This window comes from Clinocottus analis, unplaced genomic scaffold, assembly GCF_023055335.1.
Source record: "Clinocottus analis isolate CAN_PGR_092001 unplaced genomic scaffold, fCliAna1.0.p SCAF_1, whole genome shotgun sequence".
In the NCBI taxonomy this organism is placed as follows: domain Eukaryota; kingdom Metazoa; phylum Chordata; class Actinopteri; order Perciformes; family Cottidae; genus Clinocottus; species Clinocottus analis.
The window spans coordinates 19,910,304-19,923,266 of NW_027175820.1; the positions used below are offsets into that span (position 1 = coordinate 19,910,304).

At 42.7% G+C, this 12,963-nt stretch overlaps 1 protein-coding gene across 7 annotated transcripts in view; it reads left to right on the plus strand.

Annotated features, from left to right (window-relative positions):
• Positions 1-12,963, plus strand: part of chd9 (chromodomain helicase DNA binding protein 9) — a 68,388-nt gene that overhangs the window by 19,810 nt on the left and 35,615 nt on the right. For 6 of the 7 annotated variants that reach the window (XM_068566511.1, XM_068566428.1, XM_068566681.1 and 3 more), the window contains exon 3: positions 4,053-4,459. In XM_068566511.1, the coding sequence (XP_068422612.1) occupies positions 4,053-4,459 (407 nt within the window). Of the gene's footprint in view, positions 1-1,866; positions 2,021-4,052; positions 4,460-12,963 lie in introns of those variants that run through there. The other variant, XM_068566933.1, reaches the window with a different exon arrangement.

Below are 12,963 nucleotides of genomic sequence, written 5' to 3' on the forward strand. Positions count from 1 at the left end.
TGACAAGATGTGTGTTTTTAAGATATTGTGGCAGATTTGACTATGTCTTACTGTTTTTGTATTTTTTAGTCAATAGACCCATACCCTGTTGATTGGTTGATTTGATTTGTAAATTGTGTTTTAAAGATGGTGTCAAGAGGCAGACCCCTTCTTAGTTTCAGGTATGGGGCAGCACTGGGCAGCTCGCATGTCAATGCTAGAGCTGCATGAAAAATGAACAGGGTGTTGGCCGGGAAAGTAGCTTGTTCAGCTGATTTTGCACAGTAAATACAGATTTAAAAGCTGACAGGGTATGTCGGGCCTGACCCAGTGGTGCTGTGTGCACTGCACTGGACTTGGATTCAAGCCAGCCGTGTGTGTCTGCATAATTCCCAATACCATGTGCCTGCCGGTGCACATTGTCCCTGCATCATGCTGTCAAGAGTCCCCCTGAAAGGCTGGCTTGCTCCTCCTAGATCTGTTCTGGCGCTCAGGAAGAGCTGCATGTCTTGGACACATCCCAGTTTCCCCTCTTGGATTTATTGCCCCCCCCCCTCCTCCCTCAGAGTCATAGCAGGGTGACCAGACCTTGACCTCACCAGTGCTTGAACTCACCACTAGAGGTGCAGTGAAGGCAGCATGTTCTTGGCTTGGTCGGCAGTATTAAGTTTGCTTTATACTGTGTTCATTTCTTAATGGTTGCAATTGTGTGTGCGTTTTTTTTTATCCTTTGGGGATTTGTTCATCTCGATTTTTCTGTATGCTGTTCCATAAATAAATCAGCATGTCATTGGCAGTAACCTACATGGGGAATAAAAAAAAAAGCCACACTGTTGACAATCTGGTGTTGGTGAAATCCAGTACTTTGGGGGTTAAGTTGTGAAAGTTAATGTAATAACTGCTAGCACCATCTGCTGGCCTACTTCCTTACAAAGAGAGAGAGAGGGAGCGAGTGAGTGAGCGCGCGCTAGAGGGAGAGAGAGAGAGGGAGAGAGAGAGAGAGAGAGAGAAACGAGTCTGGGGTTTTAACGACATCTCTAATATTCATGCTGATGCATTTTGCTGCTTTGTGCTTTCATTTTCCGCCGCTCTTCCTGCCAGAGTCTCGAGCCCACCATACACGCCTCAGCCAGGGAGAGGTGAGGGCAGCGAGGGAGAACGAGGAAAAAGACAAGTGGGGGGGCAAAAAGGAGGGCAACAAACAACCGGCCAAACAAGCAAGCAAGCGAAGCACAAAAGCCCTTTTGTGTGTAATAAAAAGGAGTAACCTACCTTATCCTGGCCGGTGGAGAACACGGGAGGCGCAAAAAGGGAAACTGCAAAGCGGAAAGAGCGAGACATAAGAGGGAGAGGACTCGGAGAGGACTCAGAGAGGACTCGGAGAGCGCGTACGGAAGGCAGGCGGAAAGAGGAATCAATGAGAGGGGAGGAGAGAGGAGCCAGGGGAAGGCAACTCTGACACACGCGCACACACACACACACACACACACGCACACACACACACAGAGAGAGTAAGGGAGACTTTGGTGCCGGACGAAAGCGAAGCAGCACCGCGGCAGCAGAATGAGAGCTTCCTGGACTGCCACGCACCTCCTCTGCCGCCCACAGCGCTGCTCCCTCATCACCCTGTGAAGAGACAAGCGAGGGAGAGGGAGAGGGAGAGAGAGGGCTCCCATGCGCTCCTCTTGAGCCCTGCCCGCTGGGGGAGGAGGAGACGAACGGCTCCGGCAGCTCTCGCAACTGCCCGAGAGGAAGAGCTGACCGGGAGGAGGAGGAGGAGGGGAGGCAAACTAGGAGTGAGGGGAGGGGAGGGAGGGAGAGGGGGGGGGGACGCGACAGCTCAAGGAAGAGTGACAGGAAACACGACTGTTGAAGGGGGGGGGGGGAGAGTGTGTGTTTTGTGAGGGGAAAGCGTGAGCGAACAACGGAGAGAGTAAAAACCCGGCGAAAGGGCAAGGCTTTTGTTAGCCCGTTGGAGAGGGGGAGGAAAGAGGAAGAAAAAAACCCAACCATGTCTACAGTGAAGAGGCCAAGAGGAAGGGTAAGTGAGCTGAGCTGGGAGGGAGGAGGGGGGAGGCGGAGGAGGAGGGGCCGGCAGGAACTGAACAACCTCCTCTGCTACTGGCTCATGCTGCACTGCCGCCATCTTGAACTCATTGCTGCTTTATTTTTCTCCCCTCCATGCTCATTTGCTTAACTGTGCTAGACCTCATCAAGGCACACTAGATTTACAGTGTTGTCTGTCCCCCCTCCGCCCTCACCCCCACTTTCTACTCATTCCCTACTACGTCTCTCTCCCACTCTCTTTCTATGCTGCCCTGCGCTGTAGTTTGTGTACAGTATGCGTGTGTGCATATGTGTGTGTGTGTGTGTGCGAGTGTGTGTGTGTGTGTGTGTGTGTGTGTGTGTGTGTGTGTGTCCATGAGTTGAACCTGTCACTCACCAGAGAGCACACTACATGTGGAAATGAGGGGGTGAGAGTGAGGGAAAGCTGGCCGGCCCAAATGGACCTTACTCTACTCGTTTTCATGGGCTGTAATGGTCCCCACCGATTTCATGGGACTACGTGCCGCTAGAGAGATTGAAATCACTGCAGTGCTGGCAGGCTGTAATTTCAGTTATTTATAGATGTATTACACAGCTGCAGTGCTCCCAGTTTTGGTGCATTTTATCTTTTCTCTCTCCCTGTCTCTCTCTTTCTCTCTCCCTCCGTCTTTCTGATAGAAGCCTGTTTTCTTATATTTTCCTCTTGCTACTTCTTTCATGTGCCCTCATGTTCTTCCGCTCTTGAGCTTTACTTTCAACCCCTCCCCCTCTTTCTTTCTTTCTTTCTTTTTTTTTTACCATTAACTTGAATGAGAACATTCCAGCATGATCCAGTAAATTTCGTCCTAATAGCCTCAGCAGTGTTGCACACGTGAAAATCATAATGCAGCTCGTTTGTGCATTTTCTCCCTTTCCTTTCAAATTAAACGCTAGTTATTCAACTCCCTCCCCCCACTTTATTGGCGAGGTTCAAGCTAATTCCCTTTTATTTAGCGAGCACTAAGAAGAAGAAGAAAAAAAAAAAGCTGCCCAAGCTGCGCCTGAGCTATGTAGACATACGCACATTTTTAGATTAGGTCATCCATTTATGGGTTTCCTATCCGCTGGGCTTAAGGCCCACCACAAGGCGCTTGTGTAGGCATAACCACAGTCACACCATCTATTATTCACATATTATCAGGTATAAGCCAAGCTGGATAATGTATGTCTGTAAGGATCACTGTAACCTGCCACCTTTTTTTATTTTAACCGTATACTTCCCCTAAAACAATTTAATTCGTATCGGGCTCGAGAGTTTTCATGTCACATGTAGTCGCCTCCATCTGATATGAATGAATTCAGGAGGCACTGGCCCGTCTCGTGTTGAAGGTGTGTTGGTAGAATTACATAGGAGACTGAGAGCTAAAGTGAGCGTCATGTAGCGCGAGACCGAGTCCAACCCCCTTCACCCAGCACGTGAGATGAGGTCAGCAACAAGCTCTGCTGCCTGAAAGGTTAACACAGTGTCCAGGAGGTTGTTCTTCTTAATGAGTGATAGTTGCATCACTTTCTGTCAAGGTTTGCTTGTATTATTCGCTCATTAGCTGAGCTGTATGACTCTATAATGGCCTCATCCGTTTGTACATCAACCATAAATAAAAAAAAACATTATTTATGGCTTTTATTCTAATGTCATTGCTTGTATCTTACAAAACATTGGGACATGTTTACTTTATGGAGCAAGTTTGTTCTTTGTGATGTTGTGCTATATAACTTGACTTGTGTTTCCTCTATGTGGAGGAATGCATAGTGATTAGGTGGTTGAAGACTTGTGCAGCTAGATGCAAATCTGAATTTGTTTTTTTCTGAGACAATTGTTTTTCTGAGAAAAAGCCTTGTCTATGTGCTACATCAGTTTCAGTCAATCAGCCCTGCTTCAAAGGTCAGGCGTTAACTTTAGATGTCTTTGTACCACTTGTTCCTTCCTATTTGCCTCAATGATGATTCAAATTCTAAAAACACTTTTATTTCTCTCCCTCTTTCGTCAGCCTCGGAAGAATGCTAATGGTCCCGGTGGCCAGGTACGGGTCCTCAGTCCCCCATTGAAGAGCAGCTCATCGTCGTCCTCCTCTTCCTCATCGTCTTCATCCTCATCCAGCTCCTCATCGGAGAAGAGAACGTCACGGAGGACACTTCAACAGATGGAGGCAGCAACACAGGACAAGCAGGAGAAGGCCAATCGGATAATATCAGAGGCTATTGCAAAGGCCCGGCAGCGTGGGGAAAAGAACATCCCGAGAGTTATGAGTCCTGAGAGTTTCCCCAGCTCTTCATCGCAGCACAAGCACCGTAACCGGGAGCATAAAGGAAATGGAAAGGCACGGCTGAAAGAGAAGGCCTGTAGGAAGGCCTGTATTGTCCCCTCCTCCAAGCCCAATAAGAAGTCAAAGATTGGGTATGTAGTCACACCTGTTAATACACTGAAATACACTTGTTAAAATTAATCCTGTCGGTACAGATTTGTGCAGGTCCTACTCAAAGAATCGCTTAATGTCCTTTAACAAAGCCTAAACCACTGCAGCGATTGATGAGCCTGAATGAACAAGTGACAAATTCCACAGCATGAATGTAAACAGACTTGAGACTATATGCATATTTCACCCTGAAATAGAACTGCACTATTTGTCATAATCAATGAATGTATTGAACATTTTGTTCCTTCAATTTATTTTTAAATATATTATGGTAAATAATAGTATGAACAAATGGACACAACATTCAGGTCTACAATTTAGAGTGATATTTATATTTCCTGAACGGAGGCAAAAGCAGCTCACATTTTCTCAACATCAAATAATCAATATAATTTAAATAGCATACATCTGCTTCTCCACTGCAGACTTTCCCTTCTGTAACGACGTTCACACACTGAATGTTACGAAGTACTTGCAAGACCTGATTTGCAATGCTTAAACTATGCTGTATTTGCTTTGATTTAGCAGAAAAATACTAACAAAAAAACCAACTGACTCTAAAAGGGGACATCTGAGATTTTTGGTGACATAAGATGGGATGACTTGGGTGTTTTTTAAAGAAATATTTTTCTTAAAAGGCCAAATTTGCTGCTTTTAATTTATATCTGGCGAGCTGCTGAATCGCTATCCATCTCTCTTTCTTCACATGAACTATTGATGGAACGATTAATAATATCTGAACTATACTATTAATATACAATCAATCTCTTTTGTACGAGTTGGAGTCTATTGGTGTTGAGCTGAGAATCTAAGCAATGTTACTTGGTAGTTAAATCATATTTTTAGGAGGATCATTCATATCAAACAATGCATACATTTCACTATGTTTAGATTGATCACTTGCACCTGCTGCCTGTACTGACATTGCCTATTTTTACTGATTCAACCTGCTTGTGTATCGGCTGATTTTGTTGGTACATTGTTTTCCTAGCGTGCATTTTCAGCCAAGATGGAAGCTCAAAGTTCAACAGAATTTACTGCACGCCATAACAATAAACCAGGCTCAGTCATCAGTGTAGACATGGGGGGAGCAAACAAAGGCTGCTTTTACGTGTGAGACGGTGCTGCAGAGTATTTTCAGGAAAGTAGCATTGATGTATAGATACTGTGATCTGCCTCCCATCCCCCTGTTTTAACTGCCATAAGCAGTGTGTAGACATAAGCCACACCCAACACAAGCTATTGAAAAATCAGCTGGTGCAGATGTGAGGGGAGGCAAGATGCTGAAGGAAAAGGGGAATGTTTGGATACAGCAATGTCAGAGTGTGCTGCTGAAAGTGACTGACAATGGTCAACAATGATATCTGGATGGCAGCTATGTTGATTATTAATTAGATGAGCTAAGCGGAGGGAGAAAAGCTGTTGCAGACAATAGATTTTGCTGTGTGTGTGTGATGATGATGATGATGAGAAAGTTGTGGCAGTACTGATGTTAATAAGATGGTGCGATATGGAGGAATCAGTCATAGTGATACAGTTCCACTATCTTTTCAGCTTCAGTCGGTTGTACATGCCTGGTGTTGATGACAGTAACTCGGACCTCTTAGCTATTTAGTAAACCCAAGGATTGTTGATCTCGTGGCATCGCTGCACACACTCAGGTTTGATCGTAAATTAAAAGCTTTGCTTGATCATGTAAATTAACTTTGAGACAAAACAGTTTTAAGTTTAGATTGCTTGACTCTGCATACCCAAATATATATTTTCCCCTACCTAACCATCTTGCAGTTATGGAGACTAAGTATAGCTTTTAATCAAATGCAATCCAGGACTTGGTCCTGAAGGGTAGCCGACAACCGCATTTTGTCATTTAAATGTGTTACCGATAGCGGTCTTGGTTGTTGCAAGGTAACGAGCTGTGTAACCCATTTTTATTCAGTGTAACCATACTTGGCCTACATGCAGGAAAAGCATCACATTAGGGTGCATGCAACATAACCTGCTTATGGAGACAAATATTGTCTCAACCTTCATATAACATTCATTACGTCATGCGTTTCAGCCATTTTTAAATGTCAAATTCCTATTCTTATTTCTTCTGCTTATTAAGTCTAGTCAGATGACAGACTAGCTTATAATCTTACAGAAACATTGACCTTTTCTACGTGTTTGATAGCTTTTGTTCCTGATTTTGTTGAGGTTCTAAGTTTCACAACACAGTCAAATGTTTTCTATCGGTGCTGTTGGTATTATTGCTTCTATGCTGCATTTTGATAACCTCGTTTGGGCAAAATGCAATCTAAAGGGTGTATTTGAACTTGTGAAACATTTGCCATTCATGCTGTACTTTTAGTGTGTTAATTAATATATGCTCACAGTTCTCGGCATTCCTCCTTGAAACAAATATAGAATATAGGTCTCGAGTGTCGTGAAATTGGTCAGAACCACTTTACACCGATTTTAAAGCTACCTCTAATTTGGCCATAGTGAATAATATTTACAGAGTCAGGTATGGTATCTCTTCTGAGCCTCAGAACAATTCTGCTTGAGGTTAACAAAATGAATAGGGGAAACTCTGACTGTGATCCTGTATATTGCTTAATGCAATCTGAATTACGTGATGCTGTGACTTCATATTCAGTGGTTACATATGTGTGATGCAGAATCTTTTCACAGTCCTTTTAAGATGTGGCTGCACTGATACTTTTTCCAGTTCCAGCTCCAACTCTGGGTCCCTCTCCCCTTTTTTTTTAATTGAGAAAAGTAGTTCAGATGTATGGGCTCTTGGTACAAATGTGGCACTGACGTATAACTCTGTGTATGAAAAGAGGCTTGTGGGAGTGTGTGAAGATTTCGTCTCGGGTGTAAAGATTCATAGCTGGTAAATGCTCGTAGTAGAGCTTTTCCAAAGAGCTGCACTTAATAATGAAGCTTGAGGCCTCAATAATAAACATGCAATTGACTTTTGATGTTGGAATACACTTGCAGAACTAGAATGTACCATTCCCATTTTATTAAAAACTATCCATTGTAAAAAGCTGAAGATGATAACATGACTTTCCTTAAAGGAACGATAAATAGGATTTTTCTAAAAAAAACAATTTATTGACTCAAAAATAATCCCTATCTAATCCCAATATTCACCTATGACCCACATGTGACTGGTCTGTTTCTGCAGACACCCTGCCCTCTGCCTTATAGTCTCTTTTCTTTTCTTGTCAACATTTCTGGGTGTCAACCTCACTGAAAACGTAGCTACCAGGTGCCAGATCGCATGCACGCATTCAAGATGAACCTCAAAAAAAAAAAAAAAGCAGACCCAGCGCAGAAACATAGCGAGTGGACAAAGCTAGTTCCAAAAGTGAAGAGTCACTCCTGGGTTGACTTTCACCCGCTGGCGAGCATCTCAACCCTTGTTGAGCCGGAGAGGAGGTGCCAACTTTGAATGTTGTGTTTACAAACCACAAGCAAGAAATCCTACTCATTCTGCCTTTAAAGGACAATAAAGCATCCAGCCAATCCAGTTTCGCTGCGGCATACGGGTCCCCTAGAATCATGAGAAGACTGAGTGATCCGTCTCAAGCTCCTCCACTGTAATGTAAACAGGAGCACTAAAACATACTTCCGTGTTGGCCTGAACACCAGATGACTTGATAATACTTCTTTGTTTTCACACTAGCTCTTGGACTTTCGTAAAAGTAGGCGGATGTAACGCTTGTAACATCAGTAAAAATGTGTTGTCATTTTTCAAATAAAGAAATTGGTATAAGACACGAAGCAGACTGGAGGAAGCTTGCGAGCTTAGTGGGACAAACATTCAGGCCATAAAATTACACTAGTGGAACAGGTTGAACAAGTATCAGTGTTGCAGTAGCTCTCCATTCGAAAAAGAACATGTACTGTGATTTTGTGAACATGTGGAAATTGTGCCTTTTTAGAACGTAATGTCCATAAATATTTGCGTCAATGTTTTAACAAGGCTGTGAGTGTGCTGCAATGTACAGTGAGACTTGTACACAATTGCTCTTCTACACAGGTGAGGTAGAGATGTGTTTCTACCCAGTGACATTGGAGGGTTGTTGTTTTGAGAGATTCATATTGGAGAGTCTGGTCATATGCATGCACCACCCAGGATCTCCCCATAAAATATTAATGCATCATGGCTGCAGAACGTACTAACCTCCTGCTAAAGTCATTACTTCAGCCTCCGCTCTGTTGAGGGTGTGTGCAGACCTGTGTTCAGAAAGCTTTGGGTAACGGGTTGCGTGTGTGTAGTTGGTGTTCAGTAGTCTTCTTTTAGGAGGGAATGGGGACTGATATTAGACTGTCACCCTAATCGTGAGCGTCTGCTTCTCTGTGACCGCTATTCTGTCATTACTACCTGAGTTTCGACTACAATCCACAATTCCATTTAATTGCTAGTAAGTGCCTTCTGGATTACTTTGTTAGTTTACCCTACCAGCCGCTTGGCAAGCAGGCTGGTAGGGTCATGTGATCACACGGGAAGTCAATCTGACTGATGAGAAATATAAATGAAAGCATCTGATTTAAAATATGGATGCACCAGCCGCTGCGGCAGGTGGACTAGCAACATGACGGGCATCCAAGAAAAATGCGGCTATTGAAGTGCTTTAATATCAAGTAGCGACCGTAACTTCCAAAATCCCTTAAAACAAATCAACATTGAAGCTCCTGTGCATTGCTGTCGGGTGGGGACAAAACCCTGGAGAATCACTAATCATCTCATTTACAGCATTTGAAGTGGCTATTTTCTTTTATACATACAAGCAGACATTTTGACATAGTTGAAGAAGCACAGGTGTTATGGCGGTTGCTTTGTATTGTGTCTTAAGAATAAGAGTTAAGTGTGTTGTGACTTCCAGTTTCAAGGCCTCTTTTCATTGAAAGACTGAAATGCATCATGTTGCGCATGTATCTATGGTAGATGAGGCTTTTTGCAAATAGAAACCTTTTTGGGAGGGTGACCACAGGGTCTGTGTCTCTGTATCTAATGGATCGAGAGGAGAGATTCATTTTCAGTCGATCTGGCTGTAAAGTTTAGTATTTTAGTGTTTTAGTATTACAATTTAATTGTTTTTATATTTGGCCTCCTCTAATACGTACAGGTACATAAGTGTATCAAACTATTCACTAAATCTACCCTTGGGTGAGGCAAGGGTTATTTAACAGGACAGGCTTGACTGATCACAGCTCTGTCCGTGCTGGAATTTGCTTTTCTATGCAGCCTACCTGCTGAAAAATAAGCTCCTATAATCATCAGATGAAAGCACTTTGCCGCTCATTCCCTTTTTTTGTTTCTCCCTCCCCCGCCTCCTTTTCCTTTTTTTTTGTCCTAATATAAATTTGGTTCTTCCAGCGTGCTTAAAAGCCGTGCATACCATGTTTCCTGTGAGCAGGCATGTTCTAAATATGCTGATACAACAAAGCAGCTGGATAGCAGGAAAATATCAAACAAAATGGTGCTTGTGAGATCAATTACATGATAGAAAATGGAGGTTTAAGTCTAGCGTATGCAGCAGCATATAGCTGTTCATATTTCAGGGCTTGCCTGTGAGCCGTCTAATCTCTTTTTCCCTCACTTTTTCATTAGGAAGAGCTAAAGCTGTTTTTTTAATTGAGTGTTTTCCTGGTTAATCTCTTGCAGGGTGCATGCGTGTGCATGCTTGTGTGTGTGTGTGATATAGAAACATGTTTGTGTTAGTAGTCTTTGAGTTGAACGCCATTACAAGTATACACGTTCTTGTTGGTGTGTGTGTGTGCACGTGTGAGCCTTTTGCGCATTTTTTAAATGTTTGCTGATTAAAGCAGAAATCCCCTGTGTGGCCATGTGCACGGTGCTGATACTGTATTTGTCTTTTGAGAGGCTTGATGCTGCTGTTACTACCGTTTCCAGTTGTGTGCTCTAACGCACTGAGATTATAGCCCTCCATTCATAAGAAGGGGGGGATTTCCTGTTGAGGACCAGCACTACTGTCTCAATAAAGCCCCTCAGGATGAGACACAGACACACACACATACACACACAGCACACTCAACAGCAGTTTGAAAGAATTCTCTGTCACACACAATCATATTTTTCGAGGTAGACACACTGAAGGGTGAGGAAGGTCTTTGAGATCCCGCCACATTGCAGTCTTAGTCTGCATGACTCTATCATATGTTGACTATATTAAAATAAAATCCTCACACACACACACACACTCCCAGTGGCGGCTGCCAAGTAGGGCAGGACAACACTGGGAGGGAGGGTGGGAGGGAGGGAAGGAGGAGGGGGGCATGGAGGCTATTTGGCACAATAGCAGGATGGAAGCAAAGCAAGCCTCTAACAGCAACTAGCCTGTCACTCTCAGGAAAAAGCTAGAGGTAGCCCATCATTGGGATCACGCTGTAATGTCAGATCAGGAGCAGCTAAAGTTTAATTAGCGATGCTAGATTATGTCTGGAGGATGGCCTCCTTTAAATCTTGGTGGGGAGGCAAATGCATATCTTTCATCTCTATCTGTAAACAAACATTAAGGGCAGCCAGCACCATCCAGATGGAAATGCATGTTTATAAAACAAGGTGGTGTTGAATAATTTGCAGATGTAAAATTGAAAGAATGGACTCCTCATGGGCTAAAGACATTCATGATTGGCATTGATTTGCTTGAGTGTCAGGACAAATAATTAAAACGAAGGGCATGAAAAGGAACATACAAATGGATTTCAAAGTGTTCGTGTCATTTCGTGGTCTCAAGATAATTAAACGTGAATCAAGGGCAGCTTCCCACACATGCCGGTGTGCTGTCACCATCTCCTTCTGTCGTTTACGGTTGTAGTTATAGAGAAAAAATGTAATTGCTTCCTAAAGTCAGAAAACAATCAAAGTAATTATCACAAAAGAAACTATGCACACCCATCGGCATAAATATTTACATTTTGATTATCCAAACACTAATGAAAAAAAATACATTTAACTAACTAAAAATAACTGCATAATGCATACCTTTTCTTTTTTTGAAAAACGTTTTTAAATGAAGGTCTTTATGCCTTGTTTATTCCAACATTGTCTCTGCATTGCTTTCTCTTAAATACAAAGGCTTGGCTGGTAACAAATATATTCCTTTTGTGTTTTTATTCTATTACAAAAGCAACACGGCAGTTGTCGCAAAGCTCCCTTCCAAATGTTTTGGCATTTACTAACATGCACTAATGTTTTTAAAGCAGGCATGCATACAATATCCAGCCTGTCGAGAAGATTAGGTTCATTATACTCCTTAATGTTGTGCACGGCAGATCCCACTAAGTATTGTGTTCAGTCAAATGTTGAATAACATATACTGTAAGTGAACGTGTATTTCTTTGTCAAAGCATATTGAAAAACATTTAAGGCCTTGAATGTGTTACTCCAGCATCAATCTGTATTTATATGTGAACATGTTTTTCTGAGAGTGAAGTTTCATGTGTTCATTTGGTTGACCACAAGTTCTGTCTTAAATACAGGACAGGTTTTCTACTACTTTGCCAGAGGGTAGGATTGAAAGAGGAGACACCTTCTGCAAATAAATAGAACAGACTTCTTAAAATCGGGAAGAAAAAAAAAGCTTGTTGGATTTCACTCAGTTTGTGTCGGCAACATTCTGCAATGTTTATATTGTAAAGCAAACTAACAAGCTTGAGACATACAATTGAGAAATATAACATGATAACCTCAGTGTTAGCCTTCATCAGTTAGCAATCCTTCTCTTCTCCTTCAAGGGCAGTCGATAGGGTTTTTATGGAATTTGAACTGCCTGTGCAAAAGCTCTATAGCCAGTTCTTCACATCAAAGAGACTCGACTCTGACCCAGAAGAGGAGAACTGACTGCTTTCCAACCTCTTTTTCTCAGTAAGAGGTTCATTTAAAAGTCCTCCCTGTCATTTGGGAAAAAAATCTTTCACCTTGTGGCGAGGCTATCCAGGCAAAGGGAGCATGTGCATTAGCATTGTCGCTAGTAAACCCTGGGTGGTCCTGTCTATCAGCCACAGCAGGGTGGACCAGTCTGTAACCGTCACCAAGTGTGATCATTATGTGACTTACTCTTTGTGTGTTTCTGGCGTTCTGTGTGGAATATATACTTTTCATCATATTAAGCTCTGCCATGCTTCCATTAGAGCTGCAACGGTTATTCAATTGGTTGTCCAATGTTAAATAATTGGCAACTATTTTCATAATTGTTTCAAGAAAAGTCTCCAACCCATTTTTTTTAATGTGATTGTTTTCTGTTTTTTTTTCACTCTTGACAGTAAACTCAATTTTTTTAAATTGTGAACAAACAAAAAAATACTTTCGACGTCATCTTGGGCTTCAGGAAACGTTTACATTACATGCTGTACACCACCTCGCCTTCAACGTTCTCTGCCTGTTCTGGCTCAATCGATGATTTCACAGCCCTCTAGTATCTCGTTTCACAGGTTTTCCACACAGGATCAGAGAGATGCATCA